Genomic DNA, 13253 nt, shown 5'->3' on the forward strand with positions numbered 1-13253 from the left:
ATTAAAGCCACCCAAAGGAAAAATTATCGGGGTGAATTCCCCTCTGCATGTATAGGTGAGGGCAACAAACCAGGGCTGTAATCTTCCTTACTATTTAAATCATTTGGCAGTTCTTCCAGAAGCAGCCAGATTGTAATGTAAACATCTGTTACCTTTCCTGTGCTTTCAGAACTGATTATGCAACCTGGCTTCACATTGGAGACACACAGCTTTCTTCATCTATATTTTTGGATTAATTCCTTCTCAACACACACGCATCCACATCCACAGGCGCAAATCAAAAGAGCCATAAAATTGGTTACCATGGGCCCGGTCCTCCCAGAATACAACTCACATCGTCTTCACACTCTGTCCTGCTCCTTGCAGACCTTCGGGTCTGCTCAGGAGCACGGAGCTCCATTAAGCAAGCTGGAGGATGCGTGTGAGTCTGTCCCTTGGTACCAATCTCATCCTCCTTGTGTCCTGCGTTTCCATCCACCTCCTAGCCTAGGGACTGGTGCACAGCTGAGGAGAGTCGGGAAACTCACTGGTTAACGTTGAAACATCCCCATGTGGCTGAGTAGTACCAACAAGAAGGTGGGTTAGGGAGTAAGGACACATATAAGTGGATTCGGACCTTAGATAATAGTGTCTTACGTGAGAGTTTGCTCTGAGTACATGTCATTTTTAAATTAGGAGATGTTTGCTAAATATTTGCCCCATTGAGTTTTCAAACAATTGTAGTAGTAACAACAAAAAACCAGCCAGTTGCTGTTGAGTCCCTTCCAACCCATGGTGACCCCGTGTGTATCAGAGTGAAGCTGTGCTCCACAGGGTTTTCCATGGCTGTGATCTTGGAGAAGTCAATCATCAGGCCTTTCTTCTGAGGAGGCACCGGTATGGTAGCCGAGCATGTAGCTGTCATTTGTGGAGTGAAAATGTCTCTGGGTAGTGTCCTAAGCATTTTTTCGCACTGTTTCATCTAATCCTCCCCCCATGTCCTACAAGATAGACACAGTTATCTCCCTTTTGTGCTTGAGGAAAGTGAGACACCCAAGGAATAAGCCACGCAGGTGGCTTGTGGCAGAGCCGCGATTGGAACCCAGGCAGTGTGGTCTGAAGCCAGAGCTCTTCCTAAATCATTCATGCTTTCAGTTCAAGAAAAGTTGACCAAGCTCCTCATGCCTGTGGCCCAGGCACGGTCGGGAACAAGAGATAAGTAACAAACGAGTTTTTTTTCACAAGGAGGAGCTCTGAAAGCCTTCATTCTGCCTCATGAAAGAATTGGATTGAGATTTGGTGTCCCTGTGGGTCAAACGCTCGTCGTGAAATTGGTATTTTATCAAAAATAATAAGCGGCTGTGGCTGTTTTGGCTGTTCAAGTTAGTTCTGCCTCAGATTCGCTGGCAGTTAATGATCGTGCAGCTCATGGTTTTTTAAATGCCAGGATGATTTTTGCTTCTCGGTGGGGGGTATACGTGTGAGGGGGGGAGGTGTTGGGCTTGTGCAAGGAAATAATCAAGATCAAGATAAGCCCTAGGCGGGATGTGAGCGATGATTGCATTTTCTTCTTTACAGGAGCAGTGGGCAGGGGACGCGGGCATCCTTCCCACCCAAAACACAGCTTGATGGAGTTATCGCAAAGGAAGGCACGTTCAGCCGCTTTATAGAATTAACAATTGATCAGTTTGGTGGCGCCCGAGTCCTTTATAAGCACCCATGTTTATTCATTATTGTGATTACACAGCGGAAGCAGCTCTGCTGGACGTGATGAGCAGAAGCAAGATGCGAAGATGTTAAAATACTCTGCAAATTAACGTTTGCACAAATGGAAGTTTGACGGGGTGTTCTAATTGGATTTTGAAGGCCCAGAGATAAGCCTGTAGCTGACGAGGTCCTCCTGGTAACCTGAGTCAAATTGGTGTGGTTCATTTGCAAGGTTTCTTTGTTATTTAAAAGGAAAATGGCAATGTCTAGTGCATGTGAATTCCACCTTCATGGATGAGAAGGGGAACAGAGACCAAAACATCAGCTCTGCCATTGATACTGGTCTCTAGTATATCGGTTAGCCTTTTTACAACGATGGCAGCAAGCTCTAGCATTCTTGCTGACAGGGGAAAAGTCACAAGCCAGCTCGTCCTGATAAACACACGAACAAAATACACTAACCATCCTGTGGAAGTATTCATCAGAAAAAGGAAATAGTCCTCTAGCCTGAAAGATAAGGTCACCCTGAAGAAGAGGACTGGCAAGATTCCTAGAAAACTGTTTCTTCAAGACATTTTGATGCAGAATTTACTCTTTTCACATTTATAAAAGACTTGGCATCTCAAGTGTAGACTCAGATTCCGGTTTAATGTGCAAATATTTCTGAACCAGAGCATCAACAGACATGAACTTTCAAACATTTGACTGCATCTCTGTCTGAATATCATTGCCCTTATTTATTTAGATGTAGGTAAGGAGGAGAGATGAATATAGGGTTTATGTTGATTGAAGTTTTTTGTTGTTTCTGGTCCCCTGCAAATTTAAAATTTTGTTAGAATTTTTTTCCCTTCTGTTTCATGTTATCAATCTTGTTTGGTATCCTTGCCCCTAAATCCCACTATTATTGTCATTCTTAATATTTTTTGTTTAAACCAGTGCATAAAAACCACCTAGCAGGCTTGTTAAAACACAGCTTCTGAGACCTTACCCGCAGAGTTTCTCATTCAGTAAGTCTGGGATAGAGCCTTGGACCACAGCTTGCACAGCACTCTTTTGGACAATTTGCTTTTCAGAGATTTAAAATTTTACCATGGAGATCTTCGTAAAACGAGAGCGTTTTGATTAGGTTGGGAGTTTTTCATTTTATAATACATGGATAAGCATGTGTAAATACTGTAATTCTGAAGATTGATTTAAATTAGTCAACCAAAAGTACAAATCAGCTGTTAGTTGGATCAGTTTTATGTGTGAGAAAGAGATTTTTATAATGTCCCGAAGTTTCTTTTGGGAGATGGTGGTGGTTCAGTGGTAGAATTCTCACCTCTCATGCTGGAGACTTGGGTTCGATTCCCAATCAGTGTACCTCGTCTGCAGCCATTGCCTGCCTATCAGTGGAGGCTTGTCTGTGGATATGATGCTGAACAAGTTTCAGCAGAGCGTCCAGACTGAGACAAACTAGGAAGAAAGGCCTGGTGACCTACTTCTGAAAATCAGCCAGTGAATACTCTGTGGATCGTAATGGTTCGATCCTCCCCCAGTCCTGGAAATGATGCAGGACTGGGCAGTGTTTCATTCTGTTGTGCACGGGGTTGCAGCTAACAAAACAGCAAGAACAAGTTTCTTTTAGAGCATAAGATGTGTTTTCTGACGTCGAGGACTTTTAAAATAAGAATGATCTAGTTGTATAAATAACAAGGCAGTTTTGCTTTATGTAGCACGCAACCAGCATATTGCCCACTTCTGTCATCTGGTTTATGTCGACATTGACCTGGGAAAAAAGTGGCTTCCGTTTCCATATTCTTTTGTCTACGACTTAAACTGTAATCCTATTGGCAGGTGACATACAGACGCTTCGTTTTTGTTCTTGTAGAGTTAAAACTGAGCAGATGTTAAAGGCTGATGTGGCTTTAAGATTTCATCCGTTCTGGGAATAATTGAAGACTCAGTCAGGACCAGAAGATGGAGTTGTAGATAGAGTTATAGGGCTTGAGGGAGTATGGGAGGTTTTTGCACAGATGCCTGGCTTGTTGCTTTCTCTGGCCACTTGGAGGAATAAATTATCTTCTATGTTTTCTTACATGAAAAGCTTTGAGTGGGTTTCATTTTGTCTTGCTCTATTAAGAAAAATTACAAGTTTGCAAACTGAAGCCTCCCTTCTGAACAAGAAAAGGAACAGATGTCAAAAGCTTGGTTTTTTTTTTTAAATTCTTATATATTTAAAAAAAAAATGGAGCTTTTAAGATTTTTGAGAGATAGTCTGAGTAATGGAGAAGTATGGGTATTGGTAGGAAGGTTAGAATTGGCAACTACCAAGAAGAATTGATGGGCCAGGTCAGAGTCATTTCACCTCTGTGTCCCCAGAGCTGTGTTTTAATTACATAGCCAGTTTGCGGAACCGTGGTCCTCTCTTGCAGGCTGGTGTGTGTCGCGTATGACTCGGTTTGCACCAACATTTTCTTGGGACCCATCTGTCATTGTTGTCCCTTCAGCAGGCTTTTACTTTGGTCTTTTCTACCCAACTGTCAAGATGCTACAGTTCTCCTCCCTTGCTGCCTGCCATTTTGCCCTTTGTCCCCCTCAGTACTCAATGCCTGACAGTTAGAAGATGAGACTTCCAAGTTAGAAGCAGACTAGGGGACCGCACTAGTTTATGTGGAAGGCTAAACAGCAGACGCATCCAAATAACACAACTGACCTAATTTTTTTTCTTTCTTTCTTCTTAAGAAAAACTACCCACTTTAAAAGACTGTGCTGTTTGATTTACTGTAGACCATGGTAGGTGTGATGGTGTTCTTAGCGGATTGGGAATGGCTGGTCAGTGTTAATTACAGCAGCTAGCCCTGTGTCATATGGACAGTGATGCTGCCAGTCATAATACAGGATCAAGTAACTGTGTGAAGCAAGTTGTAAAAAGAAAAAGGAAAAGTAAAATTAGAGTAAGGTAAAAAGTGAAAATCACTTCAAGCTATCATTCTAACCCCTTTCTATCCCTCTCTCCCCAGATACTATTAAACGTTTAGCTGATATCCTTTTGCATGTACTTAAAATATTTAATATACACATGTGTAGATTTAACAAATATGCAGCATTGTGTGTGAGTTCTCTTGCTTAGTTATCATCCTGCACATCTGTTTCTGCGGCTTGTATTTTTCATTTCACATCGTCTTCAAGATCTATCCATCTTGATACGTACATAGTTCTAATTCTTTAGCAGGCATATAGTATTCTGCTTTGAATGTACGTTTTACTAACTGTTCCTCTGCAGTTGGCACTCAGATTGTTTCCCTTTTTTTCCAGACAGTCTTATGGGATCATTCCTGTACAAAGTCGTAATCGACATGGAAATGCAGTGCTTACTGTTTAAAGCCCTCTCATAATTGCGCGTGTCTTTGTTCCCACGTGTCAGTGTTTTTCTGGGGTAGGAGGGGAATTTGCAAGGTTGGACAATGTATTTTAGATGATCTGATTCCTTGAGAATGTCGAGAATGTGTAGAAAGTCTTTTTAATCATCTATTCCCTTGGAATTAAGGTAAATAAGCTCCTGAACAGGCCAGGCCCTGGGAATTACAGGTAAACAATCTTGTAAGACAGCAGTGTCTGGTAGAATCTTTTGTGATGATGGTGTTCTATAGCCAGTGCTGTCCACTCTGGCAGCCACTAAGCCAGTGTGACTACTGAGCCCTTGAAATGTGGCTGCTGTGACCAAGGAGGAACACTGGTGGCTCAGGGGCTAAGAGCTTGGCTGCTAACCAAAAGGTTGGCAGTTCGAATCCACCAGCCACTCTCTGAACCCCTACGGAGCAGTTCTACTCTGTCGTATAGGGTCACTGTGAGTTGGAATTGACTTGATGGCAACGGGTTTGGTAACTAAGGAACTGATTTAAAAATATAAATTTTAATTAAATTATCTTACAATTTAAATAGCCATGTGTATGATGCTCAAAAAATTTTTTTTTTTTTTTTTTTTTTATGGCGTTCAGATGATTTCCACTCATGGCAGCCCCACGTGTTTCAGAGTAGAACTGGGCTCCACAGGATTTTCAAGCCTGTGACCTTTTGGAAGTAGATTGCCAAGACTTTCTTCCTGTGGATGAGTTTGATGACCAATCTTCCTGTTAGTAGCCAAGCACTTAACTGTTTGCAGTACCCAGGGACTCCAATGTGTGTGTGTAGTGGTTACTATATAGACAGTGTAGGTCTGTTGTTGTTGTTAGGGGCTCTCCAGTTGGTTCTGACTCCTAGCGACCGTATGTAATTGAAACACTGCTGGGTCCTGCGCCATCCTCACAATCATTGCTAAGTTTGAGCCCATTGTTGCAGCCGCGATGTCAGTCCATCTTGTTGAGAGTATTCTTCTCTTTCACTGACCCTCTACTTTACCAAGCATGATGTCTTTCTCCATGGCCTGGTCCCTCCTAACAACATGTCCAAAGTATATAAGAAGTAGTCTCGCCATCCTTGCTTCTAAGGGGCATTCCGGTTGTACTTCTTCCAAGACAGATTTGTTCATTCTTCTGGCAGCCCAAGGTGTATTCGATATTCTTCGCCAACACCATACTTCAAAGGCGTCAATTCCTTTTCCGTCTTCCTTACTCAGGTCTAATTATAATTATAAGTGAAGCAGACTGTTATTTTATGACAGCCCCAAAATGTTGTAGAAAGTGACTCATGAAGAGATGGGGGTGTAGTCTGTTTTGTACATAAGATGCCCAGGACTCGTGAACTAAAAATAGATGACTATACTAATGAAAACAAGACAGCATCATTAAGATGTTTCAGGCATTTTCCCTCCCTCCTTTGGAGCCTCTTTTCTCCTTTGCTCTGCTCTTGGAGGCTGGGGCTGCCTGGTGGGAGCTGCAGTCCTACTGAGGTAGTTCTTTGTGGAGCGAATTGATGGCTATGTAAATACGGCCATTAACCTTAAGCACCTCAGACAGCCCCTTGGGCGCTGCAGTTTTCTCGCCCTTGAAAATGCTGTTTGATGGATGCCATGATATTAAAAAAATTTTTTCCCTCTAAACTGGTTGAAACAGTGCACCACTGAAGTTAAAGGCCAAAGGAACCAGGGAAACTAAGGTCCTGCTGCGTGTCAAGACGATGGTGATGAGTTGTCCTTGAGTCACCTTCAACTCATGGTGATTCCCCGTGTGTCAGAGTAGAACTGTGCTCATAGGGATTCCAGCGGCCGATTTCTTTGGAAGTAGATCAGGCCTTTCTTCTGAGGCACCTTTGTTAGACTCAGACCTTTAACTTTTTGGTTAGCAGCCAAGCATGTTAACATGTACACCACCCCAAACCCAAGGGACTTCAAATATTATGGTACAGCTTTGGAATTCCATTCTGGCAAAGAGATATTTTGAAGGTTCATTCTTGGTGTGTGAGAGATAGTAATAATAATAAGCCCAAATCTGTTGCCGTGGAGTCGATTCTCACTCATATGACCCTGTAACAGATTAGAACTGCCCCATAGGGTTTCCAGGGAATGGCTGGTGAAGTCTAACTGCTGACCTTTTGGTTAGCAGCTGAACACTTAACTACTGCGCCACCAGGGCCCTGTATATTTATATGTAAGGATCCCTGGTGGTGCAGTGATTTAGTGCTCCTCTGCTAACCGGAAGGTCGGTGGTGTGAATCCACCCAGCAGCTCCGTGGCAATCTGCTCCTGTAGATTGTTGTTTGTTGTTGTTAGGTACCATTGAGTCGGTTCCAACTTTTGGTGACCTGAGCCCAGGCACAACCGGATGAAACAGTGCCTGGTCCGTAAAGATTACAGCCTGGCAAACCCTGTGGAGCATTTCTACTCTGTCATATAGGGTTGCAATAAGTTGAAATAGACACACAACAACAACATATTTATATGTACATCTTTTAAAAAATGTACAAATTGAGTTCTAATTTGAAAACACTGGTTAAAGAAAGCTTGTGGAAAACCTGGTTTTAAAGCAAATGGAGTTTTAAAATTCTGGAATTTTTATCTATTTTAAAATTAAGCATATCTTGCCGTTAAAAGAATAGCTTTTTTCCCCTTAAAGACAGTTTTAGAGGTAGATTGATTGGGGATGGTAGAGACAGAAGATTTCTATGTTGAAAATCTGGGTGTAGGAAAAATAGAAGTTGTATTACAGGTAGGCTTGAGAGCTGACAGTTGCCAATGCCCTGATTTTGTCACCAATGTCATTTATTTCCTCCCCCCTTGCTTACTCTACTACAACCGTACTGGCCATCTCTGGTTTCCCAGAATTCATCAAGCTCATCCCTTCTTCAGTGGCTTTGTACTTGATACTCCCTTTTCTAGGAATGTGCTTCCTCTTTTTTTTCCCCACTTTTCTTTACTTGGATGGCTCCTTCTTATTCTTTAAGTCTCAATTGTTACCTTTTAAGAGAAGAGCACACCACCTGTCTTTTCAGTTTGTTGTACTGTGGTGGCTTGCATGTTGCTTTGATGGTGGAATCTATGCCACCAGTATTGCAAATACCAGCAAGGTGACCTATGGTGACCAGATTTCAGCTCAGCTTGCAGACTAAGACAGACTAGGAAGAAAGCTTGGCGATGTACTTCTGAAAATTAGTCAGTGAAAACTACAGATCACAGCAGAATGTTGTCCAATATAGTGCTTGGAAAATGAGCCATCTAGGATGGAAACCAAAACCATCCTGTTGTCTTCAAGTTGATTGCGACTCATAGCGACCCTGTAGGATAGAATATAACTGCCCCATAGGTTTTCCAAGGAACAGCTGGTGGATTTGAACTGCCAACCTTTTGGTTAGCAGCCGAGCTCTTAACCACTGCGCCACCAGGGAAGGCATTCAGAATGCACAGTGGCTGCAACAATGACCGCGAGCAATCCAGTGATCATGAAGGTGGCATAGGAACAGGCATCGTATTGTTCTGTTGTACTCGGGATCACCATGAGTCGGAGCCAACTTGATGGCAACTAACAAGAAGGGAAATCTACGTTCAATGCCTTTGTCTCCTTCAAGCCACGATCCCTGGAGTACGTTAAGTCCCTTACCTACTCAGAGCAACAGTCATCTGGTGTCACATAAAGGTTTTTTTGAAATGCTTCATATGTTTTATTATTTTTTTCATTTTAAGTAATTTTATTTTTTTCAGTGAAAGTTTACATAGCAAATTAGGTTTCCATTTGACATTTTCTACACAGATTGTTCAGTGACATTAGTTACATTTTTCACAGTGTGCCAACATGCTCTTTAATTGCTTTCTGGTTCCATTTTCATTACTCTAGTTTTCCTGCCCCCTTATCTTCTCGTCTTCGCTTTAGAGTAATTGTTGACCTTTTGGTCCCATATGCATGGTTTTTTAATGGAGTGCTGTACTCACGGGCAATATCCTTTATTTTGTGTGCCAGTTTGTTAGAATAATCCTGTTTTGGTAAAAATAAAAATATATCAACAATTATATGCAGGAAAAAAAATCTAATTGTAATAGTTGTTATCTTTGAGTTGTAAGATTACCAAGAACTTTCTTTTTCTGATTCTGAATTTCTCTGGTGATTGACTTTTATACAATGAGCACGTATTACTTCTGGAAGTAGAATAAAATAACTACTATTTTTTAAATTTGAAGAATGTTCGTCAGAAGAAAGCATTGTTACAACACAGAAAAAATGGAAACAACCTAAGTGTCCAATGATAAGGGATTGTTTCTAAAAGTAATGGTTGGACTATTCTGATGCGATTAAAAATTATGTTGAAGGCTTTTTAATGGCATGGAAAAATTTTCATATGCTTTTAAGTAAAAAAAGACAGGTAACAAAATGATATATACAGTATGATAGGTATCATATGAATATGGAATATATACATATATATATATATACACATACGTACCAAAAAAAAACAGACCTGTTGCCATCGAGTTGCTTCTGACTCATGTGACCCCATGTGTCCCAGCGTAGAACTGCCCCATTGGGTTTTCTTGGCTGTACCCTATAACGTTTTGATGGAAGTTTCCAGTTGGAGTGCCTGGGTGGTATAAAGAGTTAATGTTCTCAGTCGGAGGTTTGAGTCCATCCAGAGGCACCTCAGAAGAAAGGCCTGATGATCTGCCCCAGAAAAATCAACCCCTGAAAGCACTACGGAGCACAGTTGTGTTCGGACACACACATAGTCACCATGAGTTGAGGTCTGCTAGGCGGCGACGGATTTGTTTGGTTCCGGTTGAGATGACTATGTGAAAACACTGTGAAAACCACAGCTCCGTGTATAAATGTACATTATTTTAATTCTTGAAGGTCTGTCAGAAACCACATTGCCTTCTGCCAACTTGTAGTCATTTTTCTCAAGGCTGGGCCTCGGAATAAAAACTCGGAAGCGGTGAACTCAGAGCTCCTCTGTTCTCGTTGGAGCCTATTTTTTTCTCTGCTTTCAGCCTTTTCTGCATTGACACACTGGGGTGGTGGGTTCTGATTCTACCCTTGGGCTTGGATGAGATTGAAATACCCATGGCTTTATAATTAAATTTCATGGAAAGCAAAACCCTGAAAACTCAAACCACAGAACACCAAAGTCAGACAATAAGTGTAGTTGAGGTACTGTTTACATCTGAAATCTATGGTGTTAACGTGGAAGACTGAATGAAACACTGACATCCCCGTGTCCAGTCTGAGAAGAAACACACCTCTGAATGTTGCCTTCCAGGATGTGGAGTGGAATCTTCTGAGAGGTGGTTCCTTGAGGTGATGAAAGGGAGTATGTTGGAGAATCAACATTTCTTCATTTATTTAATAATCATTCATGATCCATCTATACTATAGCATATATATATATATATATATATATATATAGGCTTGTGGAAGAGATGCTAATTACCTGTATAATATCCATCCTTCCTTCTTTGCTAGTAATGGAACCCTGATTTCTAGCCAGGCACGTGCTGTACTGCATCAGGCCTGTGTTACAGCCTCTCTGGTACCTGGGCTTCTCATGTGAAATGTATGTAGAAGTGTCAAGTGGTTATCTCTGGGGAGCTAACTTAAAATTAAGAATGGAGCCCCTTCTTGATCTTTCTCCTTCCCAAAGCTTGAAGTGTGATATATAATACATCTCCAACAGCCATTTTGAACTATGAAGTGACCTTGAGGGTGAAAAGTAGAGCAGAGAGATGGAAGCAACCTGGGGCCCTGATGACTTGGTGGAGCCAAAGGACCATGCTTGGCCTGCCTCCCTCTGGACTTAACATTTTGTGAGAGCACAAAGCATTTAGTGCTGAAGGCTTTATTTTCTAGGTCTTTGTTGTGTGCAGTGGGATGAGATGGCACGGGCGGAATGCAGTGACAACGAGGTTAGGATCCTCATTGCAATGGAGGGGTTTATAATCTGTAAATCCAGAATGCTTTTTTCAAGTTACATTTAGGCATAGCTTTAGTTCTCTATACAGGGCAGTTCTACTCTGTCCTACAGGGTCACTATGAGTCGGAATCGACTTGACGGCACTGGGTTTGGTTTGAGTTCTCTAAGACCTGAATGATGAGAAGGCAAACTACTCAACAGACTTGGAGTTGGAGGCCTGAATACTGTATAGACCCTGAAAGTCATTTCTAGAGAAAGTCAAATGGAAATACTCAGTGGTTTGGGCGCAAGAAGTAAAGAAAACTGTCAAGGCTGTTAAAAGCTACCAGAGGCTTTTCCAAATTCCTTATATTGAAGTTAGTTACATCTCATTCTCAAACAAATTGAAGTCTTCTCCGTTTGATGTGTTTTGACAGGAAATGTATATTTACTGCCTGAAATGACTTCAGTTGCTGAGCTCTGAACCACAGTATTTCATAAACGATTAACATTGGATGGAGCCAGTAGGAACCTCACACCTTTTCTTAAACAACATTCCACAAGAAAGAATTTCTCAGAATTGCAAGGTATTTACCCTATTTTCAAAAGTACACATTCACCCTGGTGGGTTTTGAACTTGTCTGTCAAAAACAGTTATTGTTTCTGCAGATAGTCACTGGAAATCTAAGGAGATGAGCAGGTAAATTCAGCCTATCTTGGTCAGTTTAATATTTATGGGATAGAGATAGTAATTTGTTTTATAAATTTCTTCCTCCATGTCTTTCTTGAGTTCCTGTTTCACACAAGGCAGTGGGCTGGGTATGATTCTGAATTCTCATATGGATTTCATATTCAGTGCATTTTAAGCCTAGTAAGGGATTTTGAGCTACAATGGATGTAGGAGGAAAGAGATTTTCTCCTGTGGAGGAACCCTACATGATTTGTTACCAGAAATTCAGAGGTGGGAAAATTCTTCCATCGCCATTTTGTTAGTTTAGCTTTCTTACCAGCCAGTTAGCATTCCAGTTATACTCCATGTGTACATTTCCAGCAACTGCCCAAAGTGTTCGTTCTTTAAAGATACATTAATGGTTGAAAATATGGAAGGGAACTTTATAGTTGGTTGGTTTTTAAGCAAGAACTAATTTCAGGGCAGGAGGCATTGGTGGTTCCGTGGAGAAGTTCTTACCTTCATGCAGGAGACCAGGTTCATAGCTACCACTCATCTTTCAGTGGGAGCTTGTGTGTGGCTGTGATGCTGAACAGGTTTCAGCAGAGCTTCCAGACTAGGACAGACTAGGTGAAAGAAAGGCCTGGTGACCTACTTCCAAAAATTTGCCAGTGAAAACTCAGTGGATCACAAGTTTGATCCCGTTGTATATGGGATCACCAGGAGTCAGGGGCCAACTCAACGGCAGCTAACAAGAACAACCACAATCTGAGGACACAGTAAGAATTCCAGAAAAATAATTGTGATTTTACATCATAATACAAGAAATTAACTCGTAATGTTTGTTTGGCATAGTTTGTGATTGTATTGTCTTTTGTAGCAAGGGTCTTGGGACAGTTCTTTGGTCACCATCGTGTCAGACCGTGCTGCTTGTCCCAGTTTACCATGGCTGCCATAACAACATACCTCAAACCGGGTGGCTGTAACAACAGAAATGTATTCTCGCGGATCTGGAGCCTGAGCTCAGGGTGCTGGCTGTGTGGATTCCTTCAAGCTGCTCTGAGAGAGAAACTGGTTCATGGCCCTTACCTAGATCTGGTAGCTGCAGGTGTTTCTTGGCGTGTAGTTGCAGCATCTGAGGGTGTCCTTCCTCTGTCTCCCTGCCACTGTGTATCTCCTCGTCTGTAAGAACGCCAGTCATACAGGATGAAAAAACCAAACCCATTGCCGTCGAGTCGCTTCCGACTCACAGCGACCCGAGAGGACAGAGTAGAACTTCCCCGTAGGGTTTCCAAGGAGTAGCTGGTAGATTCCAACTGCTGGCCTTTTGGTTAGCAGCTGAGCTTTTAACCGCTGCACCACTGGGCTCCCACATAGGATTAGGGCACAGCTGACCCTCATGTGACCTCATGCTAACTTAGCTGAGAACATCTTCAAAGACCTTATTTCCAAACAGCATCACTTTCATAGGTATAAGGGCTAGAACGTCAACATACCTGTTTTTGGAGGACACAGTTCAGTCCATAACATGTGGAGAACTCAGAGCTCAGCCACATATCATGGGCTTTGTAAGTCAGAACTTGGAGCCTCAGTCTCCATGGAGTTA

At 42.1% G+C, this 13253-nt stretch overlaps 1 protein-coding gene across 1 annotated transcript in view; it reads left to right on the forward strand.

The window, feature by feature from the left end:
- The first annotated feature begins 303 nt into the window (after positions 1-303).
- The window catches only part of LOC100665792 (uncharacterized), a 181615-nt gene continuing 168665 nt past the window's right edge, over positions 304-13253 (forward strand). The window contains exons 1-3 of the mRNA XM_003410001.3: positions 304-421; positions 1135-1198; positions 1558-1746. Of these exons, the coding sequence (XP_003410049.2) occupies positions 304-421; positions 1135-1198; positions 1558-1746 (371 nt within the window). The remainder of the gene's footprint in view (positions 422-1134; positions 1199-1557; positions 1747-13253) is intronic.

This window comes from Loxodonta africana, chromosome 22 (genome assembly GCF_030014295.1).
Source record: "Loxodonta africana isolate mLoxAfr1 chromosome 22, mLoxAfr1.hap2, whole genome shotgun sequence".
NCBI classification, from domain to species: domain Eukaryota; kingdom Metazoa; phylum Chordata; class Mammalia; order Proboscidea; family Elephantidae; genus Loxodonta; species Loxodonta africana.